At 35.5% G+C, this 15,975-nt stretch overlaps 1 protein-coding gene across 6 annotated transcripts in view; it reads right to left on the bottom strand.

Moving 5' to 3' along the window:
* Positions 1-15,975, bottom strand: part of LOC138715203 (uncharacterized) — a 120,418-nt gene that overhangs the window by 37,673 nt on the left and 66,770 nt on the right. For all 6 annotated transcript variants that reach the window (XM_069847849.1, XM_069847846.1, XM_069847844.1 and 3 more), the window contains 4 exons: positions 15,728-15,860; positions 13,628-13,859; positions 6,610-6,819; positions 2,316-2,421 (listed from right to left, as the gene is read on the bottom strand). In XM_069847849.1, the coding sequence (XP_069703950.1) occupies positions 2,316-2,421; positions 6,610-6,819; positions 13,628-13,859; positions 15,728-15,860 (681 nt within the window). The remainder of the gene's footprint in view (positions 1-2,315; positions 2,422-6,609; positions 6,820-13,627; positions 13,860-15,727; positions 15,861-15,975) is intronic.

Here is a 15,975-nt window from a genome sequence, read left to right as displayed (position 1 = left end):
AATAAGAACAGGAAATCCATGTGGTTCATAGAAGACGACATCGGAAATTGAACAACAGACAAATCAGGAATACTAAACACGTGGGCGAAATATGTACTTACTTACTGGCTTTTAAGGAACCCGGAGGTTCATTGCCGCCCTCACATAAGCCCGCCATTGGTCCCTATCCTGAGCAAGATTAATCCATTCTCTATCATCATATCCCACCTTCCTCAAATCCATTTTAATATTATCTTCCCATCTACGACTCGGCCTACCCAAAGGTCTTTTTTCCTCCGGCCTCCCAACTAACACACTCTATATGCATTTCTGGATTCGCCCATACGTGCTACATGCCCAGCCCATCTCAAACGTCTGGATTTAATGTTCCTAATTATGTCAGGTGAAGAATACAATGCGTGTAGTCTGTATTTTGTAACTTTCACCATTCTCCTGTAACTTCATCCCTCTTAGCCCCAAATATTTTCCTAAGCACCTTATTCTCAAACACTCTTAATCTCTGTTCCTCTCTCAATGTGAGAGGCCAAGTTTCACAACCATACAGAACAACTGGTAATATAAATGTTTTATAAATTCTAACTTTCAGATTTTTCGACAGCGGACTGGATGATAAAAGTTTCTCAACCGAATAATAACAGGCATTTCCCATATTTATTCTGTGTTTAATTTTCTCCCGAGCATCATTTATATTTGTTACTGTTGCTCCCAGATATTTGAACTTCTCCACCTCTTCTAAAGATAAATTTCCAATTTTTATATTTCCATTTCGTACAATATTCTCGTCACGAGACATAATCATATACTTTGTCTTTTCGGGATTTACTTCCAAACCTATCTCTTTACTTGCTTCCAGTAAAATTCCCGTGTTTTCCCTAATCGTTTGTGGATTTTCTCCTAACAGTAGAAGAGTTATATGAGAGAGGGAATCGTCCAAATGAGTTAGCTATAGAAGATGAATCACATGTATCAGAAGACGAAAAAGAATTTTCTATTTTAAGCAAAGAAGTTGAACTAGCGCTTATGGAAATGAAGAATGAGAAAGCAATAGGAGTTGATGGAATCTCCGTTGAATTAGTGAAATGCTTGGGTGAAGACAAGAAGCAAATTCTATCATTATACAAGGAAATGTATGAGAAAGGTGAATGACCTGAAAATTTTACAGATTCAGTGTTGCTACAAATACCGAAGAAAAATAATGCCAAGAAATGTAATGAGTTCGGGACTATCAGCCTGATATCACACTCGACCAAGATTCTCCTGCAAATACTGAATCGACGTTTATATTCTAAGATGGAAGGACATTTGGGAGAAGAGCAGTTTGGCTTTAGAAAGGGAAAAGATACGAGGAATGTAATTGGACTACTATGAACAATCGGCAACAGATACTTCAAGAAGAATAAAGAAGTATGTATATAGTATTTGTGGACTTAGAAAAAGCGTTTGACAGAGTGGATTGGAATAAACCGATCGGATCCTAAAGAAAATTGGTGTGGATTGGTAAGAGAGGAGGCTGATCAGTAATCTTTATATGAAACAACAAGTCAAATCAGAATAGGAGAAGAAATGTCAGAAGGAAGCGAAATAGGAAGAGAAGTACGTCAAGGATACCCTTTATCATCATATCAACATATACTTGGAGAATTTAGTGAAGAACTGTTTTCAGAACATGGGAGGAGTGATAGTAGGAGGAAGAAGAATAAGGTGTATAAGATTTGCTGATGATATGGCATTGTTAGGAGAAGAAGAGATATTAAGGGATCTGCTACTGGAGCAAAATGACATATGAACAGTATGGGATGAAGATAAATGCAAACAAGACGAAGATCATGGTCATAGGAAGAAAAATACAGAAGATAAACTTGCGAATTCTAAATGAGGCAGTAGAGCAAGTGGACAGCTTCAAATACTTGGAGTGTACTATAAGCAGTAATATGAGCTGCTGCCAGGAAATCAAAAGGAGGATAGCAATGGCAAAGGAAGCTTTTAATAGAAAAAGGAGCATCTTCTTCTAACAAATGGAAAAAGAACTAAGGAAGAGACTTTGAAATGCTTTGTGTGGAGAAGAAACATGAACATTACGACGAAATTCTCAAAGGTACCAGTATACCTGGCATGAGTAAAGAGTAATTGTAAATTTTCAATAAAGTTACCCTATGTCTAGATATAAACTTTCTCTGCTATGTACATCAATGAATACACTAATATACAGCATTATCTTCATGTTAAGGATTCAGATTAGAGTAAGACAAATTATATTTAATAAGTGAAAAGGAAAATTTATTAATCCATTTAATTGACAAATTATTAGTAAGTACCTTATTTTCACCAATCCAGTTTCTGGGAGCTGGTTCAGTTAGACCATGTAGATTAATGAAGTGGTGGTAATTTTCATCATCGCACCAATACTTGATGATGGAAAACCTAATGGAAAAAGATTAAAAAAATAAATTCTAAAATTGTCAGTTTTAGTGCAGAACAGGGATCGGCATGTGTGCATCATCAGCAGTGATGAAATACCAGTATGCAGTTATCGATTACTTCCAAAAAAAACGTAGCTTTATATAAAGTTACCCTTCAATAGGAAATTTAATACTAACAGAAGCATACACACGTAAACTTAAGATTCATTCATTTAGTGTTCTGCCCAAGGGCAGGTCTTTCACTGTAAATCCAGCAGCTTTCTCCAATCTTTCCTATTTTCTGCCTTCCTCTTCGTTTCCTCATACAATCCATATATCTAATGTCTATGATCTGATATCTTCTTCTACCCCGAACTCTTCTCCCGTTCACCATTCCTTCCAGTGCATCCTTCAGTAGGCAGTTTCTTCTCAGCCAGTGACCCAACCAATTTCTTTTCCTGTTCCTGATCAGTTTCAGCATCATTCTTTCTTCACCCACTCTTTCCAACACAGCTTCATTTCTTATTCTGTCCACTTCACACGTTCCATTCTTCTCCATATCCACATTTCAAATGCTTCTATTTGCTTCTCTTCACTTCGTCGTAATGTCCATGTTTCTGCCTCATACAATGTCACACTCTATATTACGAAGTATTACAAATTGATTTTAAAAGTATGTGGTGAGTGTACCAGGTTCATATTCTGTTGTTTTCACTGCTAATAAGTCTACTGCCATGTAGAAAATAAATAACAGTAATTTAAGGTGAGTGTTAAATATTTCGCGTACTGCTCTTTCTTCCTACATCTAATAGGTGGTCTATGTATGTTACACATGCCTATTCATTTAAAGTTGAATAAATTTGCTTCATTGGCGGAGACTGAATAATATATCTTTGTGTTAATGTTTACTTAAGTTTAAGTACGAAAAAATCGATATGGATTGATAATTTGCCTAAATATTTTGTGTAATTGTGATGGTAATGAGACGTTATTACGATTTCTAAAAACAAAACTAACTTGGGACATCAGTTTGATATTAAAAAATCTCTGCCTATGCGTAGATGGAAGAAAGTAACAGTTTGTGGGATATTTATAGCAGTTCGGAAAAACTTCATTTCTGGGACAGGTACCGGTACTTCACTGTCAACTCTGGTTGGTTTATGTTGGCAATCCACATTAAACAATAACCATTAACCAATGGACCCAATTTCAAAACACGAAGTGATGAAGATACAATTTACAGTTCAATGTGACCAGGACTGTTGAGAAACAACATCCACTCCCACAATGAACACAACAGCAGTAATTCTCGACCACCTTTATGACGCGGCGTAACAAATGTATAAACTTCTATGTCATAATGAACAGTCTCGAATGTGCCAATGTTTATACCCTGAGCTCATAAAATGTTAGGACTACAAATGCCTGCACAATGAATGCGTGCATCCTCAGTGTGTGTACAGACAAGAGGAGAGTTGAAGTGCTGACCTTTAGTACAGAGTTCCTTCTCCCCTTGACGGAGGAAGGACCCAAAGGCTTGCACAGCAGCCTGAGGTTTAATGTGATTGCTATCATTTCCATTCTGTGAATGATACTGTATATGTCGCTGAGTGGCCGCACTCTTGTATGCAAACAGCACGTTGCACTGTGAACTTAACCTGGGCTATGGGAGTGATGACAATGATATTTGCATAAATTATGGCAAAATGAGTCCAAGATCCAACGCCGAAGTTACCCAGTAATTCTGCTTCAATTTGTGGAATGCTCCCTGAGCACGAGTATGTAACTTACTTTTTCTGGGGGTGCTAGAGAGTTCTTATATAAAAAAAAATCAATATGTATCTTTCTTCTGGCAATAAAGTATTATTATTATTATTATTATTATTATTATTATTATTATTATTATTATTATTATTATTATTGGTTGCGTTAAAACATCGGAAAAATCCCTAAGATGTCCCAACCGAGATTTGAACTGGGGCCCACTCGTTTCACAATCCAGGCTTGAACATGTGGGCCTCATATCGAACAGTAACTACTAGACCACTTGGGGGCGAGGCCCTAAAAATTAAATGAAAAATATTGTACCGGTAAGTGTGCTAATCTGAGCTCTAACTTAATATTAACTAGTATAATATAAGTTACTTCATACATATGTCGAAACCAAATGGCCTTCAGAAAGAATTAAATAATACCTATACTGTAAACTCTGACCTAAGTTCTAACCTAACATTATGTATAAGTAGCTTTACTACTTCAATCTAATCCCAATGTAAAAATAAGTGAATAAATTGTACTGTAATGTCTGAGCTCTAATCTAACATAACCAGTACAACTTCATACTAATTATATTGAAACAAATGCACTAAAAAGTTAATTAAACAGATACTGCATACTATTTGTACTGATCTAACCTCTAATCAGCCTAATCTATTGCACCGGTACATTATCTATCACAATCGTATAATTCATTCATCGAAGCCAAACATTTAATTAAAATATACTGTACACACTGCTCCTATGCATGTACCTAAGCTCAAGAGGGCTACAATAGAGTATTATCTTTCGACTCTTCTCTAAGCTCTAACCTAACCAAACATAACGTTAACTTCAAATATAGGAATTCAATAAAATAATATACTGTATATGATAAATACATTGAATATATACGTACATAAGTGTATTTAATATTTATTCATTCATTAATTTATTTGTATAGTACGTAGTAATGGACTACACATTTCGTACTATGCGGTTACAGAAGAAGGGCATAAGAAACAGACTAGTCATTAATAGCGATATAACCACAAAAAAAATGGTATTTATGACTTAGTTACGTTAGTTTCAAGTATAAAGTTTGGTAAAGGGAAACTAAGTAGGCCTATGTCCCAGATCACAAGTGATCAGAGCCTATTTGTATATACTAGTGACTTTTCCTCGCAAAGGTTTGTAGCACTGAAACACATATTCATAGTTAATCCACAGCTAACAGATACTTTCGGAAATCTTTCCTATTTAAAACAATATTATTTTTATTCATCCTATTTTATTTATTTTTCGTGCTTTTCCTGAGTACCTTTTGTCATTTTTTCTTATTTATAACAAAACTAGGATAATTTAAGTTTGAGCAGTTTTACATTTTTTTTGTCCCAGTCTTCATTATAAAAAAAAGTCAAGTTACAGAAGTTGTGAGAAACTGCTCACGAGCTAGTAGTCGTAATCGATCACTGACAACACCACTGACAGCTTAAGTTCCAATCGAAGTAGAATTTCTGCTGGAGGGAGGGGAGAAAAAATGTGGCAGAATGTTTAGTCAGCGTACTACTATCCTTTCTCCTATCATCATTCCACAATTTATGAATGTATGGACAAAATTTTACTCTGTTCATGAATCTGGCGATTGATAGCAAATGCAACGAAGCACTCTTTTGTAAGAGTTACTCATGATTTTAGCCCAATGGACGTAGGGGTAAAAAAAATACACACCCTTACCTCTCAACCCTTCACCCCCTAACCCCTCACAAGCACAGATTTAGGTTTACATTTAGGTGTGGTCTTTTGTTGCTGTTGCTATGTGGAACGGTAACATCAGGAAATTTTCTTGCAAATCGTCTTTTTACCTTTCTGCAATCACTCTTCTTGAGATAAATCTCTACTATGAAAATTCTTTGCTCTACTGGTAATGTAAATTTCTGCGATACCATGTGAGCAAATTAATCTAAACACTTTACTAACACAATCAGAAGAATAACATGCAATCTAATATTAACACAACCACTCCTAAATCTAAACACTACATTCATACAATCAAAAGAATAACACACAATTTAACGTCAACACAACTACTTCTACAGATAGACTGAACTGGACTGCCAAGCGTGCGGGAGACAGTTTACCTCGTGTTGCATGGCCTTTATGCCAGTTGTGTGCCGCTTGGTCAACTTAAATTATGTAACTGAACACTCTGTAGTTGATTAGCATTGTATATTAAAGTGCATTAATGAAACAGTTCAAAGAAACTAAATTTGTAATATGAAGTTAAAGACTAGACAGCTGACAATATGTCATTCTAAAACCAGAGGATTTTTTTATTTACAATATTATTCTGTATTTGACAAGAGACACATTGAAAACAAATTGTTGCAGCAATTTATAGAATCATTCAGAACAAAAAGAAGCCCTCATATATGATGCAAATAAATTTACTTACGCTACACCTTCTTCTACAAGTTTCTGAACGTCTGCATTGGACATTAATTCAACAAATTCAGGATTTTCTGGATTGCGTTGAATATCAATTAACTGCCATGGAGCACAGAGACCAAATCTTATGCAGGTCATCACTTCAATCAGATGCTTCTGACGACGTTTCCAATCATGCATTAGCCATCGAACAGCTGACATAAATACTTCTATTTCACTGAACAAACAAAATTGTTAATTTTAATGTTACCCGTTTCATTACTCTATTATTAAGAGTACTATTATTATTCCTGTTACTATCATCACTGTCTTACTACAGTTATTTTTCTCCTCCTAAACAATAACATACAATGTATCAGATTTTTATAAAAACACCCAAGTTATATACAGGTACTATAGTTATTATACACAGTGATCCATATAAACCAAACCCTTTAACTATTAAATATAGAATATAATCTAAATTTAACAGAAGAAATACTGAAATCAGAAGTAAACACTGAAATAATGAAACAATTGTCTTTAGAGACAATTAATATTAAGTACCCTCCACAAAACTGGCTTCATTTATACATCGACGGATCCTTGATCTCCAGAGGACAAGGTGCCGGTGCAGATGTTACGTGCTGTCTCTTCTCACTTTATAGATCTCTTGGATATGGAAGAACAAGTTTTGATGGAGAAATCATTGCAATAAGTGAAAGTCTCAGGAATCTTCTATACCACATCAATAAATTTAAGAATGCAGTTATATTGTCAGACTCCAAAGCAGCTATTCTATCAATAGTCTCTAAACACACACCTTCATCTCAAACAGCAGAAATAACTAAAATGCTGTCTCAATTAATATCACTCAATAAAAGAATTGTATTCCAATGGATACCATCCCATTGTGGAATTCTGGGAAACGAGAATGTGGATGCTTTAGCAAAGAAGGGCAGCACTGCTACTTACAGACCTGTTACTAAATCTACGTATTACTCTGTGAAAAGATTTATTAAATCTACATACTTAGACTTCAACAAACAAAATTTGATAACACAATCTCAAGGGAAAAAATAGAATTCTCTGCATCATAATCCACAGTTAATTCTCGATTTACCACGAAAATCGTCTGTAGCTGCATTTAGATTGGCAACAGGCCATGATTGTTTGGACAAACACCTGCATAGAATTGGAATATATCAGTCCCCTAACTGCCCATTGTGCAACTCAAACCAAGAAATGGATTCGGAACACCTCAAAATCTGTGTTTCAGTGGCTGGCCATGATAATATCTTTGAAAAATATTGGAGTGCAAGAGATTAAATGACTTTATTGTCAAATGCCTGGCATTAGAAAACAACAACAACAACATATAAACCTTTACAATTTTAATGAGTTATAATTTTCCTCTGAAAGCTAGTATAAACTTGAAATCGAGTTTAATGATCTTAATGGCTCTGAGAGAATCTATATTGGCATACCTACCATCCATTGTTGACTATTATGATTATTGTTGCCTACTAGTAATTAGTTTGCAGTATTTAATTTTTGCAGTCATAACACAAACATCCAGTTCTCAATTCGGCAGCATGTTTTTATTGTGAAAACGTATTGGAAGACAAATTCCTTGATTCAAACACAACGGGCATTTTGAAGAGAATTTGGTGTGTGCAATGTTTCAACTAGGTCAACAATTTCATTGATGGAAAGAAATCTGGAGACAACTGGCTTGCTTCTCAGCGAGAGTGGAAAACACAGACCTGCAGAAGTCAAGACTGTATTGATGATGTTCGAGGATGTTTAGTGAACTCACCAAAGAAATAATTGTGCTAATTGAGCCAGAAGACAGGCTATTCATATTGCACATGTCAGAAAGCTGCAAAGAAATCGGGGATACACTTCGGAGAACGTCACAGAATATGGTGCGACAAGTACAGTTGTGTATGGATGCAGGTGGAAGACATTTTCAAATTTACTCTGAGGAATCTTAGCAAATAAATTTTTAGCAAACAAATGTGACTATGGTCTTAAAAAACATACGAAATTCCATTTAATTTTAAGAAAATCTAAACTTTCGTTGTACAACATATTGATAAGACAGGTACCAGCAGTACCATATTATGCTTCAGAAGCATGGATATTAACCAAACAGATGCATCTTCGAAGCAATACGGGATGAAAAAAAATAGAGACAAAGATATAATGATGACATTTACAGCCTGTATAAGTTATACAAAACAGTGAATCAGATATACCGATAGTAAAACGTATTAAAATTAATATACAGTATTAAAATGGGCCAGTCATGTCAATGTCATGAGAATGAAGAAGGATAGCTTAACAAGAAGGCTTTTCATTGTAAAACCAAACGGACTACACTAAGAGTAAGACCAAAGTTAAAGTTAAGATGAAAATATGCAGTCGAGAAAGACACTACGAATAAAATCTGGAAAGAAATAATTGGAGGAGATTGGCAATAAGCAAGTAATAATGTGAAACACATCTTAGGAAGGCCAAGATCCACATAGAGCTGTAGAAGCAAGAATAATGATGATGGTGATGATGATAATCTTCTTAACAATATCACATGTTTTCTTTGTTGTTGTTTAGTCAACTGTCCGAAGACAGGTTTGAACCTCGTGACACCAATAAGATATCACTCATGAGGCAACTAAGCCAGGAGATAATGGGGTAGAGTGGTCAATTCCTTTCTCTCTCCATTGCATACATCACTGATTAGTAACATATTACACTAATCAGACTTCAGATTATACAAACAATTATTCTTCCTCTGACACATATCGTAAAGTTATTCAGTATTCATTTATTAGTTGCCAATAGACTTGTATAAAAGTTTCAGACATTGTCAAGTGAAATGTAATGCTACTTGATAATAGATGTATGTACATATCAGTCAAAACCGTCGTCCTCGGTAGTGTAGTTAGTATAGTGCTGGCCTTCTATGCTCGAGGTTGCAAATTCGATCCCGGCCGAGGTCGATGGCATTTAAGTGTGTTTAAATGCGACAGGCTCATGTCAGTAGATTTACTGGCATGTAAAAGAACTCCTGCGGGACAAAATTCCGGCATACCGGTGATGCTGATATAACCTCTGCAGTTGCGAGCGTCATTAAATAAAGCATAATTTAGATTTTTTCAGTCAAAACTTCAATCAGGTGTGATGTTTTCTCTATTACTGTTTTTTGTTTCTTGATGTGCAACTTCATGAACGTCTGTAGTATGTTTGCCCGATGGATGTCAATCCATACTCTTTTCAGTATGCCTAGTTGAATTATTCATCAGTGATCTCCATCATATTATGCGGAGACCACTTTGCAACAAAGAGTAACAGGTAGTGCAAAATTGCAGTTTGTAACAATAATAATGAATTTTTTTAACATTTTACACTGACTAGAAAGAACTAAATAATAAAAAATAAATTATGGTTTATTTAACGATGCTCACAACTGCAGAGGTTATATCAGTGTCGCTGGTGTGCCGGAATTTTGTCCCGCAGGAGTTCTTTTACATGCCAGTAATTCTACTGACATGAGCCTGTCACATTTAAACACACTTAAATGCCATCGACCTCGACCGGGATCGAACTCGCAACCTCGAGCATAGAAGGCCAGTGCTATACCAACTGCACTACCGAGGGCAACCTGACTAGAAAGCCTATGGGTATAGTGTTTGTATTAAATGCTAATAAATGAGACAAGAAACATGTATTCTGAATTTTCTGAACATTAATTTTCTTTATTTATGAGGTTATAATTGGAAATATCAGCAACATCCAATAGGCAATACATTTTTGTAATACTGTATTCATGTACAGAGCCTTCAAATAGACGTTCATTCATGAGTGTGTGATGGCTGTTGAAGAGGTGTCGAAGGACACCTTGGCAGATGCATCTGAATGTTAGAAAGACTTAGGATCTTAGGAAAACGATAGCTGAATGAAACTGTAGTACACTCCGCGTCTAATTTGTTTGGGAAGAGGAGGAGTACAAGAAAAAAACAGAAGAAGAATGAAAAGGGAGAGAAGGAAAATTGGAAGAAGAATATGACTATGATGATGACAATAAAAATTGAGAAGAAGAAAAGAGAGAGAAGTAGGAAAAGCCGGGAACAATAACTATTGTATAAGTTTACATAATGTATGAAGTAACTTCATTCCTTTTTTTGTTTGGTATCCCAGTTCTATGTTGATAATTTGTTTAGTAGTCTTCCAGGGTGTGTACATTCATTTTTGAATATATGTTTTTCACCCATAATTACATTTTTCATTGCAAAATGCATTGAGATGGAGAGTGTATGAGTAACAATAAGCTCAATAGCTAAATGGAATATTTCCACTCTATTTTCGTGGTAAGTTGGGAATCATCTTTATCTGGCAGAATAGTCTACAACTAATCTAACTCATTTTCGAAACGTTGTGAATTCCTTATTTATTAACTGTAACTGGAAAAAAGTTCAGTCTGTACCTCTTCTAAATAGTACGCATGTTTTTGTAATTATTTAATTTTCAAGGTTTTCTTAATTTAAGATTAATACCAACAGATATAAATATATCACTTTATACTATTACAAGATACTTAAAACACAAGTGTCTTGATCTGAGACAATTGTGCATATGAGTATTATTTAATATACAGGTAACAGAATAGCAAAATTGAGGGGTGTTTAGCAAAAACGTCAGTTGTCCAAAATCTGGTAATTTTAGTTAGAGTGGCCATCTGATGCTCCTCTGGGACATGCATGATCACATGTATTCAGTTCTTTGAAAACGTCAATAATACAGTGTCGAATGGCTTCTAAAAATTGTTTCTGTTAAAATGTCAGTAGTCCACAATATTTCTTGTAAGAATGTCAGTTGTCCAGGTTTCATTGATCTACACCAGGCCTGCACAAGGTTTGCGCTCTCCGAGCCGGCTCACAGCTCATGAGCGGAATGCAGATATTAGCTACGTTCTGTATAAGGGTGGACTGGAAGAAGGGGTGATCTCGTACAAAATGTACACAAAAGCAAGTACTATTACGAGTGTTTATGAAATGAATTCCCGTTGAGTGTTTGCAAAACTATCTTGGACTTATTAATTAATACAGAAATATTTATTTTACAGAAATAATAGAAATTTGATATCTACTTAAATGTACAATATCTGTGTTATGTTTTTTATTTATCAGTATATCGAAACGGGTTTTATGTTGTTGGCAGCTGAAAGGAACAGTGGCCTACTGATCGTAATGAAACATCATTTACAGATGTTCGATGCCTGCCTTTATTAATGTTGATTATAGAAAACGTTTGCTCACAAATATAAATGTTGAGCCAAACATAGCAAACATTTTCACAGCCAGCCTGTGTAGTCGTGGATATTATTGCTAATGTTTAGTCTTGTAAAACTCAACCAGGCTAGTAGTATTATTCAAACGATCTTTAGCCCTTAAGTCACATTGAAGATCAGTAAGTCCGAGCTGTAAATGGTTAAATGTTATGTTTTATTTAACGACGCTCGCAACTGCCGAGGTTATATCAGCGTCGCCCGTGTGCCGAAATTTTGTCCCGCAGGAGTTCTTTTACATGCCAGTAAATCTACTGACATGAGCCTGTCGCATTTAAGAACACTTAAATGCAATCGACCTGACCCGGAATCGAACCCGCAACCTCGGGCATAGAAGGCCAGCTCTATACCAACTGCGCCAACTGGGCCCACCTGTAACTTATATGACACTGTTTCAACTGGTGTTGAAGGAATTTATTATGATAACTTTAAACTTCTTTCCAATTAAGACAAAATTTTTAGTAGTTTATTTTACGACGCTTTAGCAACAGCTTATGTTATTTAGCGTCTGAATGAGAAGGTGATAATGCCGGTGAAATGAGTCTGGGGTCCAGCACCGAAAGTTACTCAGCATTTGCTCATTCTGGGTCGAGGGAAAACTCCGGAAAAACTTCAACCAGGTAACTTGCCCCGACTGGGAATCGAACCCAGGCCACCTGGTTTTGCGGCTAGACGCGCTAACCGTTACTCCAAAGGTGTGGACCTTAAGACAAGATCTTGGAACCTAGAATTAAATTCATTTTGAATTTCAATTAATATTTGCACATAATCGTTTAACATGGCTTCATCACGAGCAGTTTCTATCGTTCGAAAGTAAGTCATATTACCTTCCCGAAACTGGCTTACGAAAAGTTAAGTTTACGACTGAAATCCCGTAATTTATTCAACACTGAGCTGGCCTTTACCCTGAAGAGAGATTTTTAAATTGTTGAAGATTAATACAGTATCTTCAGTATCTTTATGTCTGGACTCGTAATGACGCATTATGTTACGTTTCTTTCTACCTTTCAAAATGTTGTGGCAGATAAAGCACTGAGTATTTACTCCAGCAGGTATGAAAAAATAAGCATTTTCCCATGCAACACTGAAAGAATTTGCCTGATCACCACTTTTCCGTCTTTTAGATTCCTCCATACAGTACTATAGCAGTAGGTAAGCAACGTGAAACAGTTACTGAGAATACACACTGCACTCCACTAGATAGTTTCCCTCTCCTCTACCTACAGCAAGTCTATGTAATTCTGACATATCTTCCTTTCCGTTTCGGCGAGCGGTAAACATAGCTCTCCCACTGCGAAGGAGCGCGCGTGCTCGTTGAGCGCTGTTTGTGCAGGTATGATCTACACAGTGTTAGCAGCACCAGAGTAGCAGCCGCAGACGCTAATGTGTTTTGTTGCATTTTGCATTCTGCATTGTGAATGTGGAATTTTTCAAGTAAAAATGTCATTTGTCCAAAGGAGTTTTTGCTCCAATTATCCAAATATTATGTGTTATGTGTAAACAACATATTGAAGATAATCCAGTAACTAAAAAGTGTGTTAATACAAATTACCAACGTGAAATGGGAATAATTGTTGATGCAGTGAAATTTTTTCAAGATTCCCACAAAAATATGATTTTGGACAACTGACGTTTTTGCTAAACATCCCTCAATTGTTGACATTAATTTGCTATTGTTCGTTAGTAAATGATTTACCTGTGAACACATATGTAGTTTGAACGTAGAAATTCACAAAGTTCCTCAGCTGAGAGATCAAGAAAGTCCTTCGAGCTCACAAGAGTAAGAAAGAATTTCATTATGCGTGGTATCATCATTTCCATGATGGCTGTGTGTCCATATTTCTTAGCATCAAGATAAAGGAAAAACGCCGTTTCCTCAGAAAATAACTCATCACACTCAATAAATGCCCAACATTGTTCTTCCAGTTCTGAAACATAACATAATGACAAATTTTATCAGTTAATCATAGTTATTCTGCTAGGTAGTAATTCTTTCGAGAACTACTAAACTCAGTTATTCCCTAATTATTTTCCTTATCCTTGACATCAAAATGAAAGTTTACAGATTTGAACATTATTCAACATCGGGAAAATGGAGGAAAACAAACATTTAAAATTTTATAAAATATAGTTCCTCTACTAATGCATTCGTTTGTTTTAACACCTGCAGGTATGGTCAATGAAGACCTTCGTGGAATATACCAGTACTAGTCTGACAGTATGAAAGATTTCATTTACGAGATGGAAGCACACGTAGGGCAGAATTTATTAACCCTCCACCTCCAGTGGCAGGATTATGGATGAGTATGGTAACTAGCAGATTTGAATTTTGATGTGATATGAAATGGTTGGTAAATTTTACATAGAACATTCTCACTCAGGGACACTGTTCTTGCTATGATTCTATTTTTCTTTCTAAGTTAGCCACACTCTTAAGAATCTGTACTGTCTGACAATACGAATATAATGGCAAACATATTAATCAGTGAATCAGAAAGACTGAAAGCAACAGAAATACATTCTGAAGAGCATCAACTGGCTACTGAAGAAAGTTACACAACACAGAACTGCACGCATTGTATTCTTCACCTGACATAATTAGGAACATTAAATCCAGACGTTTGAGATGGGCATGGCATGTAGCACGTATGGGCGACTCCAGAAATGCATATAGAGTGTTAGTTGGGAGACCGGAGGGAAAAAGACCTTTAGGGAGGCCGAGACGTAGATGGGAGGATAATATTAAAATGGATTTGAGGGAGGTGGGGTATGATGATAGAGACTGGATTAATCTTGCTCAGGATAGGGACCGCTGGCGGGCTTATGTGAGGGCGGCAATGAACCTTCGGGTTCCTTAAAAGCCATTTGTAAGTAAGTAAGTAAGTAAGATATAAATATAAACGTAAAAGACTGTAAATGAAAATGAAAGAAATTAGATTAGTTTCTGAACTGCAGAATTAAAAAAAAAATTGTTCTTAATTACCGGTATAAATTACACAATATACAACAGTGTCTCAATAGTTCTATATAGAATATGGACTGAATGGAGGAAATATAAGACAATTTTTTAATTTAGTATGTCAGAAGAGATCATCAACAGAAAGAGGTATAGAAAGACCGAAATAGATATGAAAAGATTTGATATGAAATCAATTTATAGTAAACAGTGAATAAGTGTAAGGGAAAGAGGAGGATACAATAATAAGGGAATATAAGTAAGAGGTATGCATCTAAATTAGAAGAGCGTCTACAAAAAGTATATCTGTAATGAATGTAATTGTGGCACCAGATACAAAATTGTGAGGTCCACATTACATGGATGTAAATGTTGACATCAAATATATATCATATCATATCATATCATATCATATCATATCATATCATATCATATATCATATCATATCATATCATATCATATCATATCATATCATATCATATCATATCATATATCATATCTTATACCAAAATGTAATTTTCTGCATATTATCAGACTGGCACATAATTTCTTCTAACGACCCAGCTATTTTGTTCATACTCATTTATCTACAAAACTATTCAGCTGGAAGTATTCCAATACCAAGGACTTTTTTATAGACCACAGTCAATTTTTGGACATGGTACTTGAATATTGGGTCCCATGTCTATTTGGCACTTGATCACCAAGAAAGTCTACTGTATAATTTTTTTATTATGAGCATAATGCATGATTGCGAGAGAAATCATAGACTGTTCTCTTCGATACTGATAAAAATATATTTTTGGAAGATAAAAATCATATTAGGCAAATATACCATACCTTTCACTCCAAGAAATTGAGCCGCCAAAAATACTTCTAAAATGTTATCTCTTCTCAAAAGCTGGTAGCTTTCTAAACCTTCAGATATCATCCAGTCATAGATGAGAGAAAAAGCTCTAGGTGATACATTGCTCTGTAACAGTTCAAAGATGTAACTATAATACCACTATTTTGTATTTGGTATTTATTTATTTAACCTGATAGAGGTAAGCCCATGAGGCCTTCTCTTCCTCTTTACAATATTATGA

Source organism: Periplaneta americana, chromosome 15 (assembly GCF_040183065.1).
Source record: "Periplaneta americana isolate PAMFEO1 chromosome 15, P.americana_PAMFEO1_priV1, whole genome shotgun sequence".
Lineage (NCBI taxonomy): Eukaryota > Metazoa > Arthropoda > Insecta > Blattodea > Blattidae > Periplaneta > Periplaneta americana.
Note: the sequence above shows the minus strand (reverse complement) of the source record. Positions and strands in the feature narration are given on the sequence as shown.